The sequence below is a fragment of the Nerophis ophidion genome, linkage group LG17 (genome assembly GCF_033978795.1).
Source record: "Nerophis ophidion isolate RoL-2023_Sa linkage group LG17, RoL_Noph_v1.0, whole genome shotgun sequence".
In the NCBI taxonomy this organism is placed as follows: domain Eukaryota; kingdom Metazoa; phylum Chordata; class Actinopteri; order Syngnathiformes; family Syngnathidae; genus Nerophis; species Nerophis ophidion.
The window spans coordinates 4850870-4878577 of NC_084627.1; the positions used below are offsets into that span (position 1 = coordinate 4850870).

The following is a 27708-nucleotide window of genomic DNA, read 5'->3' on the forward strand; positions in this document are numbered from 1 at the left end:
TGTGTGTGTGTGTGTGTGTGTGTGTGTGTGTGTGTGTGTGTGTGTGTGTGTGTGTGTGTGCTGGAGTTAAATGGGCCACATTGCTCCCTGAGGACGATCCCCTCTGCTGCTTCCACACAGGAGGAACGTGTAAAATAAAATGGCCACACGGGGTTAATGTTTCATATTTGACACTCACATCTTTCCCTCATAATGCGATATTTTGACTCACTCCGAAAGATGCTGAGTCGACCATGTTAGGGGTCGGCAACCCAAATTGTTGAAAGAGCCGTATTGGACCAAAAATACAAAAAAGTCTTATAAGTGTTATAATGAAGACAACACATGATGGAAGTGTCTATATTAGCTGTATCACAAAACTCATTTTTATACTCTAGCCTTTAAATAGACCCCTTTTAGACCAGTTGATCTGCCGTTTCTTTTCTGCACAGATTTGGTGACCACAGATGAGGTCGGTACCCAGGGTGGACCACTCATCTGTGCATCAGTTGGGGACGTGGACTGGACTCTCACACTATTATGTTAGATCCACTATGGACTGGACTCTCACTATTATGTTAGATCCACTATGGACTGGACTCTCTCTATTATGTTAGATCCACTATGGACTGGACTCTCTCACTATTATGTTGGATCCACTATGGACTGGACTGGACTCTCACACGATTGATAATGTTAGATCCACTATGGACTGGACTCTCACACTATTAACTAGATCCACTATGGACTGGACTCTCACTATTATGTTAGATCCACTATGGACTGGACTCTCACTATTATGTTAGATCCAATATGGACTGGACTCTTACTATTATGTTAGATCCACTATGGACTGGACTCTCACACTATTATGTTAGATCCACTATGGACTGGACTCTCACACTATTATGTTAGATCCACTATGGACTGGACTCTCACACTATTAACTAGATCCACTATGGACTGGACTCTCACTATTTTGTTAGATCCACTATGGACTGGACTCTCACTATTATGTTAGATCCACTATGGACTAGACTCTTACTATTATGTTAGATCCACTATGGACTGGACTCTCACACTATTATGTTAGATCCACTATGGACTGGACTCTCACACTATTATGTTAGATCCACTATGGACTGGACTCTCACTATTATGTTAGATCCACTATGGACTGGACTCTCTCTATTATGTTAGATCCACTATGGACTGGACTCTCTCACTATTATGTTAGATCCACTATGGACTGGACTCTCACTATTATGTTAGATCCACTATGGACTGGACTCTCTCTATTATGTTAGATCCACTATGGACTGGACTCTCTCACTATTATGTTGGATCCACTATGGACTGGACTGGACTCTCACACGATTGATAATGTTAGATCCACTATGGACTGGACTCTCACACTATTAACTAGATCCACTATGGACTGGACTCTCACTATTATGTTAGATCCACTATGGACTGGACTCTCACTATTATGTTAGATCCAATATGGACTGGACTCTTACTATTATGTTAGATCCACTATGGACTGGACTCTCACACTATTATGTTAGATCCACTATGGACTGGACTCTCACACTATTAACTAGATCCACTATGGACTGGACTCTCACTATTTTGTTAGATCCACTATGGACTGGACTCTCACTATTATGTTAGATCCACTATGGACTAGACTCTTACTATTATGTTAGATCCACTATGGACTGGACTCTCACACTATTATGTTAGATCCACTATGGACTGGACTCTCACACTATTATGTTAGATCCACTATGGACTGGACTCTCACTATTATGTTAGATCCACTATGGACTGGACTCTCTCTATTATGTTAGATCCACTATGGACTGGACTCTCTCACTATTATGTTGGATCCACTATGGACTGGACTGGACTCTCACACGATTGATAATGTTAGATCCACTATGGACTGGACTCTCACACTATTAACTAGATCCACTATGGACTGGACTCTCACTATTATGTTAGATCCACTATGGACTGGACTCTCACTATTATGTTAGATCCAATATGGACTGGACTCATTATTATGTTAGATCCACTATGGACTGGACTGGACTCTCACACGATTGATAATGTTAGATCCACTTTGGACTGGACTCTCTCATTATTATGTTAGATCCACTATGGATTGGAGTCTCACTATTATGTTAGATCCACTATGGACTGGACTCTCACACGATTGATAATGTTGGATCCACTATGGACTGGACTGGACTCTCACACGATTGATAATGTTGGATCCACTATGGACTGGACTGGACTCTCACATGATTGATAATGTTAGATCTACTATGGACCAGACTCTCTCACTATTATGTTAGATCCACTATGGACTGGACTCTCACTGTTATGTTAGATCCACTATGGACTGGACTCACACTATTATGTTAGATCCACTATGGACTGGACTCACACTATTATGTTAGATCCACTATGGACTGGACTCTCACTATTATGTTAGATCCACTATGGACTGGACTCACACTATTATGTTAGATCCACTATGGACTGGACTCTCACACTATTATGTTAGATCCACTATGGACTGGACTCACACTATTATGTTAGATCCACTATGGACTGGACTCTCACTATTATGTTAGATCCACTATGGACTGGACTCACACTATTATGTTAGATCCACTATGGACTGGACTCACACTATTATGTTAGATCCACTATGGACTGGACTCTCACTATTATGTTAGATCCACTATGGACTGGACTCACACTATTATGTTAGATCCACTATGGACTGGACTCTCACACTATTATAATAGTGAGAGTCCAGTCCATAGTGGATCCAACATATATGTTATATCCACTATGTGGTGAAATTTGTCCTCAGCATTTGACCCCAGTTCACCCCCTGGGAGGTGAGGGGAGCAGTGAGCAGCTGCGGTGGCCACGCCCGGGAATCATTTTTGGTGATTTAACCCCCTAATTCCAACTCTTGATGCTGAGCGCCAAGCAAGGAGGTAACAGGTCCCATTTTTATAGTCTTTGGGGGGTTTGAACTCACAACCTACCCATCTCAGGGCGGACACTCCAACCACTAGATTTCCCAACAAACGGCCGTGAGCGGAAGTGGGGAAAAAAAAAAAAAAAAATTATCGTTGTAATTTTGTCAATGCAAGACGAGGACGGCGCCTTGAAACAGTTCTTGTCCTGTAACCATGGCGACGTCAGAGGAGTTCAAGCAGGCTAAAGCTCGCAAGAAGCTCCCCTCTCCCTGCAGCACGGCAGCAGCTGATGTCGAGAGAACAAAAACTCCCCAGAGAGCAGAAGGCCAAACGTGTGCTCATTTTTATTTCACAGTTTGGTGACATCATGCACGCTTGCACGACTTTCTTCTTAATTGGCAACAACAACAACAACAACAACAACAACGACGACGACAACATCCTTGCACGGCATCCCTGGACATGTGCTGCAAGACCCCAGGTGTAAACACACGTCCTCACGCAACAAAGTCTTCCTTAGTGAGTGCAAGCACGTTGTGAAGATTATGCAAACCCAGCTTGCATGATAGGCTTTTTATCTCTGGGGCAAGATGACGTTTTTTTTTTGTTTTTTTTTGCAGTGTTTGAAAAAAAATAAAAAAATAAAATTAAATAAAAAAATATAAAATACCGTATTTCCTTGAATTGCCGCCAGGGCGCTAATTACTTTAAAACCTCTTCTCACTCCAGCGTTAACCAAAGGCATGCGGTAAATTTAGGCCTGCGCTTAAAAATTTGAGTGTGATGTAAGGATACCATCATGAAAAGCACATTAAGTAAAAAAATATTCTCGTCTTACCTTTACTTATAAATGAAGTCCATGCGCAGCTCCTTCTGATCAAAAGCGTCGATAACTTGTTTATAGAAGTCTTCCTTATCTTTCTTCAGTTTTAAAAGTCTCTCTGTCTTGATGGAGATCTTCCTTTATTACCTCCTGCTTTGATTGAAAGTCCAGTTTAGAAAACTGTTTTATTTTAGATATGTAATCCTCCGTGTTAAAAGTGCAAGTGAGAGGAAAAAATAAACTCTTGCTGCTTGTTGTCACTTCTTCTGCAGCCGAGTTGTCGCGAGAAGGATCACTAGCGCCCTCTACCACCAGGAGGCGGGAGTCATTTAATGACTCATATTTGACACACGCAGCTACGGTATATTAATAAAACTGCTTACTGTTCTTTTTAGCATATTCAATAGCTTGGACCTTAAATCCTACTGAATAGCTCTTCTTCCCTTTATGCGATTTCAAATGATTGAAATCAGCCTCCTCCATTTTGAAAATGATGACAGGTGAAGTGTCACTCGTGACGTGACGAGTTTGACCCGGAGGAAATTCCAGGCATACGCTAATTATTTGGCGAAATGAGTTTGACCCGGCAGAAATTCTAGACATGCGCTAATAAAAATAATATTTTGCGAAAAAAGTTTGACCCGGCGTTAATCCAGAGCCGGCGGTTATGCTAAGCATGCGCTAATTATTTTGCAAAACAAATTAACCCAGCAGTAATTCCAGGCAGGCGCATACTAAATACCCGGCGGCAATTCAAGCAAATACGGTATTTGCACAAAAGTGTTAAAGTTGTATTTCCACGGCATATAGCATTGTAACTACTTCCACAGCAGTTTATTATCCTGTTTTTACTTTATCTCGTTGATCTCATCTCATACTGGACGTGTGTTGATGTGTGCGTACACATGAAAAACATAAATACATGAACATGAAAATGAGCAGAGTTGTACTTTTTAGATGTCAGGGCCTTATGCAATATGTACACATACTCTTAATGTAGTATGCATTTTAACTGACCTTTATTTGACTATGTTTGTCTATTTGTAGGTGGCTAAAATACGCGGTGCTGCTGAACGCCGTCTAACATTACGTTACTGTGTGTAATGCATTGACTGACGTAAGGTTATGTGTAGGTACCTCATGCAACCCTGCTTAAAAAAATCACTTGACAAAAAGTATGAATAAGGTAGCAATGATTTATAGTATATATTTGTACCATGAATTAGTTAACGTGGACCCCGACTTAAACAAGTTGACAAACTTATTCGGGTGTTACCATTTAGTGGTCAATTGTACGGAATATCTACTGAACTGTGCAATCTACTAATAAAAGAATCAATCCATCAATCAATGCTATAACCATAGACATCTTCTAAGTATACGCAGCATTGGCTGCTGCGAAGCGAGAAATTCGGCCGCCATCTTGAAGTGGTGATGAGGTTGCCGGCAAGAAGCCTAAACTGACAGTTGACAGGTAGAAAACAAAGATGCTAAACTGACAGTTGACCTGTACAAAACAAAGATGCTAAACTGACATTTGGTAGGTAGAAAACAAAGATGCTAAACTGACAGTTGACAGGTAGAAAACTGGTGTTCAGCTCAAATGAGCGGACTGTTGAAAATAGGAATCGGGGGATTACTTTTCACAAGTAAGATCTAACATTAACGTACTATTGGTTGTATTTTGTGAAAAGAATATTACCACAGAGTTGAGAAGGAGCTAATATCCTCAATATTTGTATGTGAAAATCACAAAGAAATTTTCTGGGGGAGGATGACCACTCTGCAGTGGTTTGGTTTACAAACTTTCAGCCCCACCTAAAACAAAATTCACCAGCAGCCACTGATTATGATGCATTCTCATTTTAGGCAAAATATAAGACGATAGGTTCTTAACAGTATAATTGTAACCAGGAATAAGTCTTCAAGTAACAATATTCAAATACTAACATTGTTGGGGAAGACAGAATTTGGTTTTATTCTGAATCCAGTGAAACAGATTGGTGGTTTTAGCTGATATAATGACATTCAAGTGTTTATTTATTTTTATGTTTAAGTATTTGGCAGATTCTTTATCCGAAGTGACATATATAAAACAGTCACTTTAAACATGATTGTGACGGACTCAAGCCGTCGTGCGGGTTCCATGGACCACCAAGGAAGGTCATTGCTGGCAGGCGTAGACTTCTTTATTTTTCTAAATAAGAACAGTCATTCGCGGGTTGCTTTTCAGCCGTCCGTGCTCTCACTGCCCGCTCCTCTGTGTCGCTTATCAGCCGTCCACGTCGCTTGCGTCTGCCTCTCGCTGTCGCTCTCTTACTTCTTACATGCGCTGCTGCTTGTGGTGTTTCTCGTCTCTCTCCTCCTTCTGCCCCGTTCTCTCCTCCTTCTCCCCTTTTATACATCGACCGCCGGCTCCGCCTCTCCACAATGATCACTGCTGGAGCAACAGAGATACAGTCTATATGTCCCAGAGATATATCGATATCTAATGTATTCATACATTGTTTATGTAGGATATATGCATGTATATATAACCTAATCATATTGATTCTTCAATTTAAAAATAGTCGACCGTTTTTTTTCCCCCCTTCTCTGGGATTATATTCCCAGTTTTGATCTCGGACGTCTGGTCACTTTTAGCGAATAAGAATATTCTATTACTGTTAAGCATCCATCCATCCATTTTCTACCGCTTATTCCCTTTCGGAGCCGCGGGGGGCGCTGGCGCCTATCTCAGCTACAATCGGGCGGAAGGCAGGGTACACCCTGGACAAGTCGCCACCTCATCGCAGGTTACTGTTAAGCAAACTATGAATAATAAAACACGCCAAAACATGTGTTCTTTATCATAGCTACACGTATGGAAAAAAAAAAAACACGTGAAAATAAGTGGTCCACTGACCCCCAGACATTATGACTTTTTAAAACACCGCTGTGTACACGGACGTGGGGAGAAGTACATAGTGACAATAAACCTTAAAGCAAGAGTAGGGAACCTATGGCTCTAGAGCCAGATGTGGCTCTTTTGATGACTGCATCTGGATCTCAGATAAATCTTAGCTGACATTGCTTAACACGATAAGTCAGTGTTTTTCAACCTTTTTTGAGCCAAAACACATTTTTTTCATAAAAAAATTCTGAGGCGCACTACCAGCAGAAAACATCAATCAATCAATCAATGTTTACTTATATAGCCCTAAATCACTAGTGTCTCAAAGGGCTGCACAAACCACTACGACATCCTCGGTAGGCCCATGGGACGTCGGTGACAATGATGACTATGAGAACATGATACAATGATACTGATGATACTGATGACTATGAGAACATATGAGAACATGATACTGTGAAAGATCAATCCATAATGGATCCAACACAGTCGCGAGAGTCCAGTCCAAGGCGGATCCAACACAGCAGCGAGAGTCCCGTTCACAGCGGAGCCAGCAGGAAACCATCCCAAGCGGAGGCGGATCAGCACCGCAGAGATGTCCCCAGCCGATACACAGGCGAGCAGTACATGGCCACCGGATCGGACCGGACTCCCTCCACAAAGGAGAGTGGGACATAGAAGAAAAAGAAAAGAAACGGCAGATCAACTGGTCTAAAAAGGGAGTCTATTTAAAGGCTAGAGTATACAAATGAGTTTTAAGGTGAGACTTAAATGCTTCTACTGAGGTGGCATCTCGAACTGTTACTGGGAGGGCATTCCAGAGTACTGGAGCCCGAAATGAAAACGCTCTATAGCCCGCAGACTTTTTTTGGGCTTTGGGGATCACTAATAAGCCGGAGTCCTTTGAACGCAGATTTCTTGCCGGGACATATGGTACAATACAATCGGCAAGATAGGCTGGAGCTAGACCGTGTAGTATTTTATACGTAAGTAGTAAAACCTTAAAGTCACATCTTAAGTGCACAGGAAGCCATAAAACATAAGGAAAACATAAAAAAAATTAAACTCTGTAGCCCAGGGGCGCCCACACTTTTTCTGCAGGCGAGCTACTTTTCAATTGACCAACTCGAGGGGATCTACCTCATTTATATATATCATTTATTTATTTATGAAAGAGACATTTTTGTAAACAAGTTAAATGTGTTTAATGATAATACAAGCATGTGTAACACATATAGATGTCTTTCTTTCACAAAGACAAGAATATAAGTTGGTGTATTACCTGATTCTGATGACTTGCATTGATTGGAATCAGACAGTAATGATGATAACGCCCACATTTTCAAATGGAGGAGAAAAAAAGTTGTCCTTCCTGTACGATACCACATGAAAGTGGTTGGTTTTTGGCATCTAATTCATCCAGCTTCCATACACTTTACAAGAAAAACATTGGCGGCAAATTCCGTAGCTTGCTTGATTGACATTCACGGCACCCGAGGGTCTTGTGAGATGACGCTGGCTGCTGCCAGTTCATCATTATGAAAAAATGACAGAGAGGAAGGCGAGAAACACTTTTTATTTCAACAGACTCTTGCGCCGTCCCTTCCGTCAAAACTCTAAAGGCCGACTGCACATTTCCTATCTTCACAATAAAAGCCCTGCTTCATGCTGCCTGCGCTAACAAAATAAGAGTCTCGGAAAGCTGGCGTGCACAAGTGATGTGCACGCCAGCTTTCTGAGGGATCGCTTGTGCACGCCAGTTTTCCGAGACTCTGTATTTAGTTAGCGCAGGCAGCATGAAGCAGGGCTTTTATTGTGAAGATAGGAAATGTGCAGTCGGCCTTTAGAGTTTTGACGGAAGGGACGGCGCGAGAGTCTGTTGAAATAAAAAGTGTTTCTCGCCTTCCTCTCGGTCATTTTTAATAATAATGATCTTGCAGCAGCCAGCGTCATCTCACAAGACCCTCCGGTACCGTGAATGTCATTTAAGTGACGTCTTGGTGAAGATTGATGATCACTAATTTTTAGGTCTATTTTTTTTAAAAGCCTGGCTGGAGATCGACTGACACACCCCCCGCGGTCGACTGGTAGCTCGCGATCGACGTAATGGGCACCCCCTATTGACAAAAAAAAAAAATAGTTCTCACAACAGCTCTTGTCTCTATGTAGGTGTACCGTCAAGCCGTAACTTATTTTGAGTTTTTTCGGTGTTTTCCTGTGTGACTTGCGCTCCTATTTTGGTGGCTTTTCTTCTTTTGTTGGTATTTTCCTGTAGCAGTTTCATGTCCTCCTTGAATGCTATTAATCGCACCTGTTTTTTTTTTTACAATCAAGACTATTTAAGTTGTGCGGACGCACTCCTTCTTTGTGGGGACATTGTTGATTGTCATGCCATGTACGGGTGTACTTTGTGGACGCCGTCTGCTCCGCACACTGTAAGTCTTTGCTGTCGTCCAGCATTCTGTTTTTGTTTAATTTGCAGCCAGTTCAGTTTTAGTTTTGTTTTGCTTCAATGCCTTTTCTGAGCGGCACTCTCCTTTTGTTTATTTTTAGTTTAAGTGTTGGATACCTTTTTACCTACATGCTGCCTCCCGCATTTTGTGATCATGACATACCATGTTCCTGACATCTACAAAAACAACTAGCTACCCGCTGCCACCTACTGATACGGAAGAGTATTACACGCTTACTCTGCCGAGCTCTAGACAGCACAGACACTCAATAACAGCACATTTTTGAATCATAGTTACAGGTTTGCAAAAAAATAATTATCAACCCAATTAGGTGAAATTACATAATGTCTCCCACGACACACCAGACTGTATCTCACGCGGCACAGTGGTTGAAAAACACAGCGATAAGTAATGAATAATTCCGCTGGTAATCACAGTGTTAAGAATAACGTTCAAAATATAAAACATTCTCATGCATTTTAATCCATCCATCCGTTTTCTACCCGCTCCTGTTCAAGAAGTCGCATTAATGGTAAGAACTATTTTATTCATTAGCTTCGGAATAACAATGTTATTAAAAAGAAGAAGATACTTATTATATTCTTAAAATGTTGGTCTTACTTAAAAAGGCACATATTTATTTGTATTCAGTGTTAAAAATGATTATGTGGCTCTCTCGGAAATACATTTTATAATATTTAACTTTCACGGATCTGTCAGCCAAAAAGGTTCCCGACCCCCTGCCTTAAAGGCACTGCCTTTGCGTGCCGGCCCAATCACATAATATCTACGGCTTTTCACACACCCACATGTGAATACCACGCATACTTGGTCAACAGGTCACATTGAGGGTGGCCGTATAAACAATTTTAACACTGTAACAAATATGCGGCAGACTGTGAACCCACACCAAACAAGAATGACAAACACAATTTTGGGAGAACATCCACACCGTAACACAACATAAACGCAACGGAACAAATACCCAGAATCCCTTGCAGCACTAACTCTTCCAGGACGCTACAATGTACAATTGATTGAAAAGTTTAAGGGGGCCTCAATTTCCCCATGTCTTCTCCTGGAAATGTGGCCTCTAAAACAATTCAGTTGAATACCCCGCTCTAGACTGCGGTGAGGTGGCAACTTGTCCAGGGTGTACGCCGGCCTTCCGCCCCAATGCAACTGAGATAGGCTCCAGCATTTTTCATTTCAATACATAATAATTGCCATGGCTTCACGGTGGCAGAGGGGTTAGTGCGTCTGCCTCACAATACGAAGTTCCTGCAGTCCTGGGTTCAAATCCAGGCTCGGGATCTTTCTGTGTGGAGTTTGCATGTTCTCCCCGTGACTGCGTGGGTTCCCTCCGGGTACTCCGGCTTCCTCCCACTTCCAAAGACATGCACCTGGGGATAGGTTGATTGGCAACACTAAAATTGGCCCTAGTGTGTGAATGTGAGTGTGAATGTTGTCTGTCTATCTGTGTTGGCCCTGTGATGAGGTGGCGACTTGTCCAGGGTGTACCCCGCCTTCCGCCCGATTGTAGCTGAGATAGGCGCCAGCGCCCCCCGCAACCCCAAAAGGGACTAAGCAGTAGAAAATGGATGGATGGTTGGGCTCTGTCAGCCAAAAAGGTTCCCGACCCCCTGCCTTAAAGGCACTGCCTTTGCGTGCCGGCCCAATCACATAATATCTACGGCTTTTCACACACCCGCATGTGAATACCACGCATACTTGGTCAACAGGTCACACTGAAGGCCGTATAAACAACTTTAACACTGTAACAAATATGCGGCAGACTGTGAACCCACACCAAACAAGAATGACAAACACAATTTTGGGAGAACATCCACACCGTAACACAACATAAACGCAACGGAACAAATACCCAAAACCCCTTGCAGCACTAACTCTTCCAGGACGCTACAATGTACAATTGATTGAAAAGCTTAACCCCATGTGGCCCCCGGGGGCCTTAATTTCCCCATATCTTCTTCTGGAAATGTGGCCTCTAAAACAATTCAGTTGAATACCCCGCTCTAGACTGCGGTGAGGTGGCGACTTGTCCAGGGTGTACGCCGGCCTTCCGCCCCAATGCAACTGAGATAGGCTCCAGCATTTTTAATTTCAATGCATAATAATTGCCATGGCTTCACGGTGGCAGAGGGGTTAGTGCGTCTGCCTCACAATACGAAGTTCCTGCAGTCCTGGGTTCAAATCCAGGCTCGGGATCTTTCTGTGTGGAGTTTGCATGTTCTCCCCGTGACTGCGTGGGTTCCCGCCGGGTACTCCGGCTTCCTCCCACTTCCAAAGACATGCACCTGGGGATAGGTTGATTGGCAACACTAAATTGGCCCTAGTGTGTGAATGTTGTCTGTCTATCTGTGTTGGCCCTGTGATGAGGTGGCGACTTGTCCAGGGTGTACCCCGCCTTCCGCCCGATTGTAGCTGAGATAGGCGCCATCGACCCCAAAAGGGGAATAAGCGGTAGAAAATGGATGGATGGATGGATAATAATTGCCATGTATTCTAAACCTCTAATAAAATGTTCCACGTCAAGTGGCATCCTCCCACTCACTATTCACTCTTTGGGCGAATTATGCGCGTGATAATCCGCAGTGACGTGGGTCTCCTCGGCGAACCGCGATGGTGTGTGTGTGTGTGTGTGTGTGTGTGTGTGTGTGTGTGTGTGTGTGTGTGTGTGTGTGTGTGTGTGTGTGTGTGTGTGTGTGTGTGTGTGTGTGTGTGTGTGTGTGTGTGTGTGACACTCCTCATCCTCCACCGCCACTGCGCACCCAAAACTTGGAGGCTGCGAAAGTCCGGAGATTGATGCGCCACGCACCCGCAGGATCCCCGGCAGGCACAGCGCAGGTAGGAAAAGGAGTGGGGGGGAGGGGAACATGAGCGTGCCCAAAAGTGAATCCGCCACGTCCCTGCTGAGATCCTCGGTGCTCCAGCGCATGTCGGATCCGGCACCCCGACCGAGGAACCGGCGCGGAGGGCGAGGCGCGGAGGCAGAGTCGGGCTCCGTGGAGGAGGAGGAGGCGAGCGCCAGGAGACCTCTGTGCCGGCCCACGGAGGAGGTGAAGCAAAAGTCACGCAGCAAGTCCTGCAAGTCCAAAAGCGGGCTCGGACGCAAGGGCGCGCCGGGCGAGCCGCGCAAGGAAGTCCGAGACGACACCGAGTTGTTCTTCCAGACCGGCAAGAAGGGCGCCGCTGGTGGGTCAGCATCCAGTCTCAGCTCGGACACCCCGGCCCGGCCCACTTCCGGCCGGAGGACCAAGAGGCTCAGCACCACTTCCGACTATGACGCCAGTCTGCACCCTATCGTCAAGTCCGTGTTCGGGCAGGTACGTTTATATCTTTTTTATTTATTTATTTTATTTATTTAAAATGACTCATCAGTCCCCGCACTAAGCCAGCACATGCACGCCTGCTTTGGGATTCTTGCATTCCTCACTAAAGCAAAACAATCAATCAATCGATAATTACTTATATAGCCCTAAATGACAAGTGTCTCAAAGGGCTGCACAAGTCACAACGACATCCTCGGCTCAGATCCCACATCAGGGCAAGGAAAAACTCAACCCAATGGGATCACAATGAGAAACCTTGGAGGGGACCGCAGGTGTGGGCGCCCTCAGCCCCCTGGGTAACCAGTGCAATGGACGTCGAGTGGATCTAGTAATAGTGTGAGAGTACAGTCCATAGTGGATCTAGTAATAGTGTGAGAGTCCAGTCCGTAGTGGATCTAGTAATAGTGTGAGAGTCCAGTCCATAGTGGATCCAACATAATAGTGAAAGTTCAGTCCATAGTGGATCTAACATAATAGTGTGAGAGTCCAATCCATAGTGGATTTAACATAATAGTGTAAGAGTCCAGTCCATAGTGGATTTAACATAATAGTGTAAGAGTCCAGTCCATAGTGGATTTAACATAATAGTGTAAGAGTCCAGTCCATAGTGGATTTAACATAATAGTGTGAGAGTCCAGTCCATAGTGGATCTAACATAATAGTGTGAGAGTCCAGTCCATAGTGGATCTAACATAATAGTGTGAGAGTCCAGTCCATAGTGGATCTAACATAATAGTGTGAGAGTCCAGTCCATAGTGGATTTAACATAATAGTGAAAGTCCAGTCCATAGTGGATCTAACATAATAGTGAGGGATTCCAGTCCATAGTGGATTTAACATAATAGTGAAAGTCCAGTCCATAGTGGCTCTAACATAATAGTGAGAGACCAGTCCATGGTGGATCTAACATAATAGTGTGAGTCCCGTCCATAGTGGATTTAACATAATAGTGAAAGTCCAGTCCATAATGGATCTAACATAATACTGCGAGAGTCCAGTCCATAGTGGATTTAACATAACAGTGTAAGAGTCCAGTCCATAGTGGATCTAACATAATAGTGGGAGAGTCCAGTCCATAGTGGATCGAGTTAATAGTGTGAACGTTTAGTCCATAGTGGATCTAACAACAGTGTGAGTGTCCAGTCCATAGTGGATCTAACATAATACTGTGAGAGTCCAGTCCATAGTGGATCTAGTTAATAGTGGGAGAGTCCAGTCCATGGTGGGTCTAGCATAATAGTGTGTGAGTCCAGTCCGTAGTGGATCTAACATAATAGTGATAGTCCAGTCCATAGTGGATCTAACATAATAGTGTGAGAGTCCAGTCCATAGTGGATCTAACATAATAGTGTGAGAGTCCAGTCCGTAGTGGATCTAACATAATAGTGAAAGTCTAGTCCATAGTGGATCTAACATAATAGTGAAAGTCTAGTCCATAGTGGATCTAACATAATAATGTGAAAGTCCAGTCCATAGTGGATCTAACATAATAGTGCGAGAGTCCCGTCCATAGTGGATATAACATAATAGTGAAAGTCTAGTCCATAGTGGATCTAACATAATAGTGAAAGTCCAGTCCATAGTGGATCTAACATAATCGTGTGAGAGTCCAGTCCATAGTGGATTTAACATAATAGTGAAAGTCCAGTCCATAGTGGATCTAACATAATAGTGTGAGAGTCCCGTCCATAGTGGATTTAACATAATAGTGAAAGTCTAGTCCATAGTGGATCTAACATAATAGTGAAAGTCCAGTCCATAGTGGATCTAACATAATCGTGTGAGAGTCCAGTCCATAGTGGATTTAACATAATAGTGAAAGTCCAGTCCATAGTGGATCTAACATAATAGTGCGAGAGTCCCGTCCATAGTGGATTTAACATAATAGTGAAAGTCCAGTCCATAGTGGATCTAACATAATACTGTGAGAGTCCAATCCATAGTGGATTTAACATAATAGTGAAAGTCCAGTCCATAGTGGATCTAACATAATACTGTGAGAGTCCAATCCATAGTGGCTCTAACATAATAGTGAGAGACCAGTCCATAGTGGATCTAAACTAATAATGTGAAAGTCCAGTCCATAGTGGATCTAACATAACAGTGAGAGTCCAGTCCATAGTGGATTTAACATAATAGTGTGAGAGTCCAGTCCATAGTGGATTTAACATAATAGTGAAAGTCCAGTCCATAGTGGATCTAACATAATACTGTGAGAGTCCAATCCATAGTGGATCTAACATAATAGTGAGAGTCCAGTCCATAGTGGATCTAACATAATACTGTGAGAGTCCAATCCATAGTGGATCTAACATAATAGTGTGAGAGTCCAGTCCATAGTAGATCTAACATAATAGTGTGAGAGTCCAGTCCATAGTGAGGCCAGCAGGAGATCATCTTGAGTGGAAACAGGTCAGCAGCGCAGAGACGTCCCCAACTGATGCACAGATGAGTTGTCCGTCCTGGGTCCCGACTTTGGACAGGCTAGCGCGTCGTTGAAAATGATTAAAAAAAAAAAAAAAAGGTTTCTGTAGGTCTTCATGCTGTGACAAGCTCAGGTCAAGTGAGAAAAAGGGAGTCAAACACCAGGCAGAAGTCCAGTGGGAAAAGTGAGGAAATAAGCAGGGATGCACAATTTAAAGAGGCAACTCCCAAACATCTGGCGGGGGGATTGGGGGGGGGGGGGGGGGGGGGGTCTCACATTGCAGCCTAAAGTTAAAGTTAAAGTACCAATGATAGTCACGCACACAGTAGGTGTGGTGGAAGTTTTCTCTGCATTTGACCCATCCCCTTGTTGCACCCCCTGGGAGGTGAGGGGAGCAGTGAGCAGCAGCAGTGGCCGCACTCGGGAATCATTTTGGGTGAATTCCAACCCTTGATGCTGAGTACAAATAAATGAATGCATGACAGGAACACACCTGATTGTGTGCAACTGATCCTTTCTTTTTTTTAACTTTATTTTTATGCACCAATCCAACAAAATAAAGCACAATAATACCATAATAATACAATTCCAAGTCCAAACCCCAGCAACATTCAGAATAGCAATCAACAGAGCAATTGGGAGGACACACAAACATGACACAAAACAATCCAAAAGTAGTCAAATAAAAATGTATAACTGTATCAATATTAATAACAATTCCAACATAACGGTGATTAAAAATCCCTCATTGACATTCATAAAAAACTAAACACATTTAAAAAATAAACAATAATGTCACAGTAGCTTAAACTTGCATCTCATAAGCTTGACACATTGAGTCCAATATCCATCTTCTTCCGCTTATCCGAGGTCGAGTCACGGGGGCAGCAGCCTAAGCAGGGAAGCCCAGACTTCTCTCTCCTCAGCCATTTCGTCCAGCTCCTCCCGGGGGCTCTAACATAATAATGTGAGAGTACAGTCCATAGTGGATCTAACATAATAGTGAGAGTCCAGTCCGTAGTGGATCTGACATAATAGTGTGAGAGTCCAGTCCGTAGTGGATCTAACATAATAGTGTGAGAGTCCAGTCCATAGTGGATCTAACATAATAGTGTGAGAGTCCAGTCCGTAGTGGATCTAACATAATAGTGTGAGAGTCCAGTCCGTAGTGGATCTAACATAATAGTGTGAGAGTCCAGTCCATAGTGGACCTAACATAATAATGTGAGAGTCCAGTCCATAGTGGATCTAACATAAGTGTGAGAGTCCAGTCCATAGTGGATCTAAAATAATGGTGTGAGAGTCCAGTCCATAGTGGATATGACATAATAGTGTGAGAGTCCAGTCCATAGTGGATCTAACATAATAGTGAGAGTCCAGTCCATAGTGGATCTAACATAATAGCGTGAGAGTCCAGTCCATAGTGGATCTAACATAATAGTGTGAGAGTCCAGTCCATAGTGGATCTAACATAATAGTGTGAGAGTCCAGTCCATAGTAGATCTGACATAATAGTGTGAGAGTCCAGTCCATAGTGGATGTAACATAATAGTGTGAGAGTCCAGTCTATAGTGGATCTAACATAACAGTGTGAGAGTCCAGTCCATAGTGGATCTAACATAACAGTGTGAGAGTCCAGTCCATAGTGGATCTGACATAATAGTGTGAGACTCCAGTCCATAGTGGATCTAACATAATAGTGTGAGAGTCAAGTCCATAATGGATCTAACATAATAGTGTGAGAGTCCAGTCCATAGTGGATCTAACATAATAGTGTGAGAGTCCAGTCCATAGTGGATCTGACATAATAGTGTGAGAGTCCAGTCCATAGTGGATCTGACATAATAGTGTGAGAGTCCAGTCCATAGTGGATTTGATATAATAGTGTGAGAGTCCAGTCCATAGTGGATTTGATATAATAGTGTGAGAGTCCAGTCCATAGTGGATCTGACATAATAGTGTGAGAGTCCAGGCCGTAGTGGATCTGACATAATAGTGTGAGAGTCCAGTCCATAGTGGATCTGACATAATAGTGTGAGAGTCCAGTCCATAGTGGATCTAACACAATAGTATGAAAGTCCAGTCCACAGTGGATCTGACATAATAGTGTGAGAGTCCAGTCCATAGTGGATCTAACATAATAGTTAGAGTTCAGTCCATAGTGGATCTGACATAATAGTGAGAGTCCAGTCCTTGGTGGATCTCACATAATAGTGTGAGAGTCCAGTCCATAGTGGATCTGACATAATAGTGTGAGAGTCCAGTCCATAGTGGATCTGACATAATAATGTGAGAGTCCAGTCCATAGTGGATCTGACATAATAATGTGAGAGTCCAGTCCATAGTGGATCTGACATAATAGTGTGAGAGTCCAGTCCATAATGGATCTGACATAATAGTGTGAGAGTCCAGTCCATAGTGGATCTAACATAATAGTGTGAGTCCAGTCCATAGTGGATCTGACATAATGGTGTGAGAATCCAGTCCATAGTGGATCTAACATAATTTGAATTTGAGACAGACAAGTCATTGTTTTGTCTCTTCACGAAAAACAAACATCCTAATCAACGATTTGACTCCCTTGAATGGCCTTGATGCTAGGACAAGGCTGTTCTGAAAAACACCCTCGAGGACACATCAATGATGGACGCTTTCGACCTCCCTTCCTTCTCAACGAAAGTCAAACTTTTTCAGATCGGCCTCAGTCTGCAAAGACATTGCACCATCACAGCCAAGACAATTGGGCACACCTCCCCTTCCCCACCCACGCCCCACCACCGCTTGTTTTTCCAACCCCCCCCCCTCTGTACGAGTTGTCATGATTAGATGTAACGTGTTTGTGTGCATTGCAAATTACTTTTTTTCCCCTCGGACTCAGCCTGGACCCCCTACCAAGGTTTTCCAGCCTTTGACTGATATTTTTTTACTCTTCCCCCCCTTTCCCAATATCACCTTTTTCCCCACCTTTTTAAGGAGCGCCGTAAAAATGGCTGATCCGTTGGCGGTCCCATCTTGTCTCCATATAACGTATGTCTGCTCTTAGTGGGACTGTGCTGAAAATGTACTTTTCAGTTCTTATGTGTCCTGTTTAGTTTTTCCTCTGTGTGTTTAGTATTTCCTGTCCTTAGTTCCTGTCAGCACTCTTATTTTGGTTCAGCTTCCTGAGTGCTTTGTTTCCCCTCAGCTGCGGCTGATTGGCACCTGGCCACACCTGGTGTCAATCAGCCCGATTCCTAATTGTACCTGCTTTGTCTTCCAGTCAGGGCCGGATTATTGTATTGTCATGCCGATGTCGCTCCTGTCGTATCTTGTCTTGTCTAGCTCGGTTGGTAGAGTGGCCGTGCCAGCGACTTGAGGGTTGCAGGTTCGATTCCCACTTCCGCCATCCTAGTCACTGCCGTTGTGTCCTTGGGCAAGACACTTTACCCACCTGCTTCCAGTGCCACCCACACTGGTTTTAATGTAACTTAGATATTGGGATTCACTATTTAAAGCGCTTTGAGTCACTAGAGAAAAAGCGCTATATAAATATAATTCACTTCACTTGTCTACGCAGCGTTGCGGTAAGCTATGTTTGATTGCGGTTTTTAGCTTACTGCCTTTCGTTCCCTGCTTCCAAGTTTGTTTTTGTATCACATGTACGACTTCTGGGCTTCACGGTGGCAGAGGGGTTAGTTCGTCTGCCTCACAATACGAAGTTCCTGCAGTCTTGGGTTCAAATCCAGACTCGGGATCTTTCTGTGCGGAGTTTGCATGTTCTCCCCGTGAATGCGTGGGTTCCCTCCGGGTACTCCGGCTTCCTCCCACTTCCAAAGACATGCACCTGGGGATAGGTTGATTGGCAACACTAAATTTGGCCCTAGTGTGTGAATGTGAGTGTGAATGTTGTCTGTCTATCTGTGTTGGTCCTGCGATGAGGTGGCGACTTGTCCAGGGTGTACCCCACCTTCCGCCCGATTGTAGCTGAGATAGGCGCCAGCGCCCCCCGCGACCCCGAAAGGGAATAAGCGGTAAAAAATGGATGGATGGATGAATGGATGTACGACTTCTGTTCCTTTTTGTTTTCTAGCTCCCATGCTAGCTCCCTTAGTTTGTCATCCGCCTCATTCGTTCTCTGTGTTAGCACCCTTTTGTTTGTTCTTGTTCTATTTACTTAAATTAAATCATGTTCTTCCTGTTCAAATGCCTGCCTCCGCCTCTGCATCTTGGGGTTCGTCACAAACTAACTCTGACAAAATCTTGAATCCAAGCTACAATGTTTTGTCTGCGAGTGAAAATAAAATTTTGCTTTTCAAGTCTGAACCGCTAAATATCTTCACCAGTGACACCTTTTATTCATTCAGTAGGTGCTCGTCACAATTTGAGGTACTAAACTCGGGGAAAATACTCAACCCAGTTCTCAAAACGACACGGTGCAACAACCTTAGAAGGTTTTAAAAAAACCTGGCAAGGTTGTGTCAAGGTGTATCTTATCATCCCTCACCCTGGTTGCACCTCAACCCTTCTTCTTTTCTTTCTTTTTCTCGTTCTCTCCAATCCCCCTCCTCCGTCAGCGTCAGCGGTGTGGATGATAAAAGGCTGAAGAGGAGACAATTACCTCGGTGCACGCTAATGTGAACCAGAAATAACCGGTCTCGCTCTCTCTCTCTCTTCATCTCAATCCAGGCCGCGAGATTCAATCAGTCTCAGAGGTTTTCGATGCAAAATCCATCCGTCAGGTCAGAGATGTTCTATTTATAGCCCCGGCAGCGCCTCGGTGACGAGCGCGCCCAAAGAGCTCGTCCTCAAATCCAGTTCTGGCCGCTTCATTAGGTACACCTGTTCAGTTAGAGATGCTACCTCAGTAGAAGCATTTAAGTCCCATTTTAAAACTCATTTGTATACTCTAGCCTTTAAATAGACGCCCCTTTTTATAAATTAAGAGCTCTAGTTTCTTCTGTAAACAATGGGGTACGCCTTTCTGCTCCGGCCCCCCTCCACGAAGAAGAGGAGGCCAGAGCAGAAAAGAAACGGCAGATCAACTGGCCTAAAAAGGCGGGGTCTATTTAAAGGTTAGAGTATACAAATTAGTTTTAAGATGGGACTTAAATGCTTCTACTGAGGTAGCATCTCTAACTGTTACCGGGCAAAGTCTGGACCCGGGCTGGACCGCCTGTCTGTGCATCAGTTCAATCAATCAATCACAAATGTCTCAAAGGGCTGCAGAAGCCACAATGACGTCCTCGGTTCAGATCTCACATAAAGGCAAGGAAAAACTCACAACCCAGTGGGATGTCAATGTGAATGACTATGAGAAACCTTGGAGAGGACTGTCACTATTATGTTAGATCCACTATGGACTGGACTCTCACTATTATGTTAGATCCACTATGGACTGGACTCTTACTATTATGTTAGATCCACTATGGACTGGACTCTCACTAGTATGTTAGATCCACTATGGACTGGACTCTCACTATTATGTTAGATCCACTATGGACTGGACTCTCACTATTATGTTAGATCCACTATGGACTGGACTCTCGCTACTATGTTAGCTCCACTATGGACTGGACTCTTACTATTATGTTAGATCCACTATGGACTGGACTCTCACTAGTATGTTAGATCCACTATGGACTCGACTCTCACTCTTATGTTGGATCCATTAAGGACTGGACTCTCACACTATTATGTTAGCTCCTATATGGACTGGACTCTTACTATTATGTTAGATCCACTATGGACTGGACTCTCACACTATCATGTTAGATCCACTGTGGACTCCACTCTCACTATTATGTTAGATCCACTATGGACTGGACTCTCACTATTATGTTGGATCCACTATGGACTGGACTCTCACACTATTATTTTAGATCCACTATGAACTGGACTCACACTATTATGTTAGATCCACTATGGACTGGACTCACACTATTATGTTAGATCCACTATGGACTGGACTCTCACACTATTATGTTAGATCCACTATGGACTGGACTCTCACTATTATGTTGGATCCACTATGGACTGGACTCACACTATTTTGTTAGATCCACTATGGACTCGACTCTCACACTATTATTTTAGATCCACTATGAACTGGACTCACACTATTATGTTAGATCCACTATGGACTGGACTCACACTATTATGTTAGATCCACTATGGACTGGACTCTCACTATTATGTTAGATCATCTGAGGACTGGACTCTCACTATTATGTTAGATCCACTATGGACTGGACTCGCACTATTATGTTAGATCATCTGAGGACTGGACTCTCACACTATTATGTTAGATCATCTGAGGACTGGACTCTCACACTATTATGTTAGATCCACTATGGACTGGACTCACACTATTATGTTAGATCCACTATGGACTCGACTCTCACTATTAGGTTAGATCCACTATGGACTGGACTCTCACTATTAGGTTAGATCCACTATGGACTCTACTCTCACTATTATGTTAGATCATCTGAGGACTGGACTCTTACTATTATGTTAGATCCACTCGACGTCCATTGCACCGGTCGCCCAGGGGGGAAGGGTCCTCACATCTGCGGTCTCCTCCCACTCGGTTGAGTTTTTCCTTGCCCTGATGTGGGATCTGAGCCAAAGATGTCGTTGTGGCTTGTGCAGCCCTTTGAGACACTCGTGATTTCGGGCTATATAAGTAAACATTGATTGATTGATGGACTTAATGACACTGGTATATTCAGCTAACACTATTTTAATGCATTAACCTGAGAGCTGTGTCCGGTGTTTCTCTGAAGAATATAAGAAAAAAACCCTCAAAAGTACAAAAGTAATTGTAGTGTTTATAGTTTTTGATCAAAGAGTGAGTATTCGAAGAAGAGCTGCACACTATACCAGAGTTTGTAAACCTTTTTTGAGCCAAGGCACATTTTTTGCGTTGAAAAAATGCGGAGGCAAAGCACCAGCAGAAATCATTAAAAAACGAAACTCAATTGACTGTAAAAAGTCATTGTCGGGTATGACTTTAAAGCATAACCAAGCATGCATCGCTATAGCTCTTGTCTCAAAGTAGGTGTACTGTCACCACCTGTCACATCACGCCCTGACTTATTTGGACTTTTTTACTGTTTTCCCGTGTTTAGTGTTTTAGTTCATGTCTTGCGCTCCTATTTTGTTGGCTTTTGGTCTTATTTTGGTATTTTCCTGTAGCAGTTTCATGTCTCCCTTTGAGCGATAATTCTACTTGGTTTTAGAAATCAAGAATATTTCAGTTGTTTTTATCCTTCTTTGTGGGGACACTTTTGATTGTCACGTCATGTTCGGATGTACATTGTCTCTGCTCCACAGTAAGTCTTTGCTGTCGTCCAGAATTCGTTTTTTGTTTACTTAGTAACCAGTTCAGTTTTTACTTTCGTTCTGCATAGCCTTTCTTAAACTTCCATGCCTTTTCTTAAGAGCACTTACCTTTTGTTTATTTTTGGTTTAAGCATTAGACGCCTTTTTACCTGCACTTTGCCTCCCGCTGTTTCCGACATCTACAAAGCAATTAGCTAACGGCTGCCACCTATTAAGACAGGGGTGGCCAAAGTGCGGCCCGGGGGCCATTTGAGGCCCACAGCTAATTGTTTACTGGCCAGCCACGCATTATAAAAATGCTATTGCAAACATTTTTAAAAAAGTGGAATGAGGTGAAATCAAACTAGAAAAAGTTGCAATGTTGACATAAAACTGCCAATGCAGGCTGTTTATTTTCTTTTGTCTTTATTTATTTTTATTTTTTTGCCATTGCTCAAAAAAAAAAATCTATGTTATAGTGAATTATTGACCTATTCAAGGCTCCAATTATTTCAAATATTTCACTTTAAAATGTTTTATGTGGAAAATAGTGCATATATTGTGTGGTTGCCATATAAAAAAAACATCAACATTTTCTTTGACAAAAGAGCATAAAACAAACAAAATAAGAGTTCAAACATAAAATCGACAGATAAATCTGAAGTTGATCTCGTAACTTAAGTGTTAAAAGTTTAAAAAAAAAACTAATAAAAATGTATCACTTTATGAGTGAGGCACCTTTTGGATCCCAAATATATTAAATGGGATTTTATTTGTATTTTCACTGTGATTACTCAAAAATAATAATTAATTAAAATCACTGGTGTCCTGAATTATTGATCTTTTTAAGGCTCTAATTCATGGGCGTCTAACTCTGTAACACCGCATTCACCACTAATACTCATACTCATCAACCCTTCCGATTTTCCCGGGAGACTCCCGAAGTTCAGTGCCCCTCCCGATTTCCACCCGGACAATAATATTGGTGGGGTGCCATAAAAGCACTGCCTTTGTCGTTCTCTACATGTCGCCACGTCCGCTTTTCCTTCATACAAACAGCGTGCCGGCCCACTCACATAATATATGCGGCTCATACACACACACAAGTGAATGCAAGGCATACTTGGTCAAAGCCATACAGGTCACACTGATGGTGGCCGTATAAACAACTTTAACACTGTTACAAATATACGCCCCACTGTGAACCCACAGCAAACAAGAATGACAAACGCATTTCGGGAGAACATCCGCACCGTAACACAACATAAACACAACCGAACAAATACCCAGAACCCCTTGCATCACTAACTCCTCCGGGACGCTACAATATACACCCCCGCTACCACCAAACCCCGCCCCAACTCAAACCCGCCGCTGAAAAGAGGCATTCAATTTGTATTTTTATCTTATTTGATATGCCATTGATATTTTTTAATTATTATTACTTAATACTCAATTTTGCGTGTCATTATAAAGTTATATAAGCCTTGCTTGGTCAATATTCAATGCAAAACATGTTTGGGTCCCCATTAAAGGATTAATTTGTTCAACCTCGGCCCGCGGCTTCGTCCAGTTTGAAATTTTTGCCCACTCTGTATTTGAGTCTGACACCCCCGCTCTAATTACTTCACATCATACATTGCTTTCTGAATGTTTTGAGCAGCAGGGGAAATACTGCATCTTTCAGGTTTATTATATAAAACAAAGTTGTCTTTGACAGAAAAGGCATATAACCTTTTTTTTTTTTTTTTTTTCTTAATACGGTCTCAGCGAAACCTGGCTTAAACCAAACGACTTTTTTGCGCTAAACGAGGCATGTCCTCCTAACTTTACACATGCGCATATTGCCCGTCCTCTTAAAAGGGGTGGGGGGGTCGCACTAATATACAACGAAAACTTTAACCACTCCAAGGTTCTCATAGTCATCATTGTCACCGACGTCCCACCGGGTGTGAGTTTTTTCCTTGCCCTTATGTGGGCCTACCGAGGATGTCGTAGTGGTTTGTGCAGCCCTTTGAGACACTAGTGATTTAGGGCTATATAAGTAAACATTGATTGATTGATTGATTGAATATCAACCTGAAGTTGATACACTGTAGAGATTTACTGTAAGCGTTAAAAAAAATGACAATTTAACTTGTTTTTAACATTTTAATCATTGAGCCCTTTATGGTCCCTGGGAACCCTAAAGGTAAACAAAACAAATCCATGTATTTTGTTATGGTTTAAAACAGGGGTAGGGAACCTATGGCTCGAGAGCCAGATGTGGCTCTTTTGATGACTGCATCTGGCTCTCGGATAAATCTGAGCTGACATTGCTTGACACGAAAAGTAATGAATAATTCCACTTGTAATCACAGTGTGGCCCTGCGATGAGGTGGCGACTTGTCCAGGGTGTATGTCGCCTTCCGCCCGATTGTAGCTGAGATAGGCGCCAGCGCCCCCCGCGACCCCAAAAGGGAATAAGCGGTAGAAAATGGATGGATGGATCACAGTGTTAAAAATAATGTTCAAAATATAAAACATTCTCATGCAGTTTTTAATCCGTCCATCCGTTTTTCTACCGCACCTGTTCAAGAAATGGCGTTAATGGTAAGAAGTTATTTATTTATTATTGGTTAGTGTGGGGCTTGCCCTCCTGGGGGTTCTTCAGACCACCAAGCACCGACATGAGAACCTGTTCCAGGGTTACAATATTTTTTTTTTCAATAAGTCTCTCAGTTGCTTTCCAGCAATTGTCGTTTTCTCTTTCGTTCTCGCTCGCGCTCCGGCTCCAGCTCCAACCCCGTCTCTCCTCCTGGCTGCTGCTTATAACAGAGCGACAGGCGATTATTTAACAAGGCCCAGGTGGGCCTTCTACGCACCTGTCGCTGATTTCGAGGCCAATCCTGGCAACACGCCGCTTTGCTGCAGGCCACGCCCCCCTCCACAGTTAGCGTCAGAATAACAATGTTATTACAAAGAATAAGAGACCTTTTATACTCTAGAAATGTTAATCTCACTTAAAAATGCACGCGTTAAGTTGTGTTCAGTGTTAAAAAAATATTATATGGCTCTTACGGAAATACATTTTAAAATATTTGGCTTCTTGGCTCTCTCAGCCAAAAAGGTTCCCAACCCCTGGTTTAAAAAATGAAAACTATCAAAACGGCCCCGCATGCTTGAATTTTTCCTTGTGTGGCCCTCCATGGAAAAAGTTTGGACACCCCTGTACTAAGAGAATTACAGCCAACAACACATACTTTTCAGACTATAATTACTGCTTTGCAAAAGTATTTTGAACCCAAATAGGTGAGACTAGCTCATCTCCCACGGGTGCCGCGGCACAGTGGTTGAAAAACACTGCCCTATACTCCTCAAGAAAAGTCCATGAGTGGATGTGGCAACAAAACTTCCTTTTTTGCTCACGTAATATGAAGATCTGCATATATGAGCCCAGTAGAAGTGCCAGTGGTTGGGGCTAAAAATAGACCGTCAAGACCTGAATATGAAAGACTGGAGGCGGCCACAGAATTTTTGCTACGGTCTCTGCAGGGGAGGAATAAAGATGAAGAAATTAACCCCTTGTAAGGCACACACTGAAAAATAATCTGTATTATTATTAGTATTGTTATTATTATTGCTAGTAGTATGCAGGATAGGTCTGAAACCGCTTCTTAAGATCTACAATATAATTAATTCCTTGATCATTAAAGACAATTTGGCCATGTTTTATTCCAACTAGTAGTATTAGTAATCGTAGTATCAGTGCAAGTATTGGTATGCAAGGTTTATTTGAAGCAGACACTGCAGCATCGCGTGGACATCGGGGGCGGTACCTCTGGATTGGCAGACCGGGGTGGTGGTTCCTCTCTTTAAGGAGGGGGACCGGAGGGTGTGTTCGAACTATGGTGGGATCACACTCCGCAGCCTTCCCGGTAAGGTTTATTCAGGTGTACTGGAGAGGAGGCTTCGCCGGATAGTCGAACCTCGAATTCAGGAGGAACAGTGTGGTTTTCATCCTGGTCGTGGAACTGTAGACCAGCTCTATACTCTCGGCAGGGTTCTTGAGGGTGCATGGGAGTTTGCCCAACCAGTCTACATGTGATTTGTGGACTTGGAGAAGGCATTCGACCGTGTCCCTCGGGAAGTCCTGTGGGGAGTGCTCAGAGAGTATGGGGTATCGGACTGTCTTATTGTGGCGGTCCGTTCCCTGTATGATCAGTGCCAGAGCTTGGTCCGCATTGCCGGCAGTAAGTCGGACACGTTTCCAGTGAGGGTTGGACTCCGCCAAGGCTGTCCTTTGTCACCGATTCTGTTCATAACTTTTATGGACAGAATTTCTAGGCGCAGTCAAGGCGTTGAGGGGTTCCGGTTTGGTGACCGCAGGATTAGGTCTCTGCTTTTTGCAGATGATGTGGTCCTGATGGCTTCATCTGGCCGGGATCTTCAGCTCTCACTGGATCAGTTCGCAGCCGAGTGTGAAGCGACCGGAATGAGAATCAGCACCTCCAAGTCAGAGTCCATGGTTCTCGCCCGGAAAAGGGTGGAATCCCATCTCCGGGTTGGGGAGGAGACCCTGCCCCAAGTGGAGGAGTTCAAGTACCTAGGAGTCTTGTTCACGAGTGAGGGAAGAGTGGATCGTGAGATCGACAGGCGGATCGGTGCGGCGTCTTCAGTAATGCGGACGTTGTACCGATCCGTTGTGGTGAAGAAGGAGCTGAGCCGGAAGGCAAAGCTCACAATTTACCGGTCGATTTACGTTCCCATCCTCACCTAAGGTCATGAGCTTTGGGTCATGACCGAAAGGATAAGATCACGGGTACAAGCGGCCGAAATGAGTTTCCTCCGCCGGGTGGCGGGGCTCTCCCTTAGGCTGAGGAGCTCAAAGTAAAGCCGCTGCTCCTCCACATCGAGAGGATGCCACCCAAACGCCTCCCTAGGGAGGTGTTTAGGGCACGTCCAACGGGTAGGAGGCCACGGGGAAGACCCAGGACACGTTGGGAAGACTGTCTCCCGGCTGGCCTGGGAACGCCTCGGGATCCCCCGGGAAGAGCTAGACGAAGTGGCTGCTTAGGCTGCTGTCCCCGCGACCCGACCTCGGATAAGCGGAAGATGATGGATGGATGGATGGCACTTCAGGTAACAAGTATGATTTTTTTTTTACATATTAAAGTGAACAATTGGCCATTTTAATTTTCCTGAATGTACTCTCCTGAAGGAATCAAAGTACTATCTATCTATGTATTATCAGTAGTATTGGTAGGCAAAGTTTAAGTATTAGTACTGGTAGTGGTATTGGTTTTAAAAGTTTGGAACAGGGTGCATTTGAAAGAAATACTTAAGTTACCAAATACATGGTTTCATTCAAGGCAACAATGGACTATGTATTATTAATGTTATTAGTCGTCCATCCATCTTATTTCCTTTTGGGGCTGCGGGGGGCGCTGGCACCTATCTCAGCTACAATCAGGCGGAAGGTGGGGTACACCCTGG

The 27708-nt window shown here is 43.5% G+C and overlaps 1 protein-coding gene across 2 annotated transcripts in view; it reads left to right on the forward strand.

The window, feature by feature from the left end:
• Positions 1 to 27708, forward strand: part of cabp1b (calcium binding protein 1b) — a 96989-nt gene that overhangs the window by 11561 nt on the left and 57720 nt on the right. The window contains exon 1 of one of the 2 annotated variants that reach the window (XM_061875840.1): positions 11916 to 12500. The exons of the other annotated variant lie outside the window; for it this stretch is intronic. Within the exon in view, the coding sequence (XP_061731824.1) occupies positions 12051 to 12500 (450 nt within the window). The 5' untranslated portion in view covers positions 11916 to 12050. Of the gene's footprint in view, positions 1 to 11915; positions 12501 to 27708 lie in introns of those variants that run through there. 2 annotated transcript variants of the gene reach the window in all.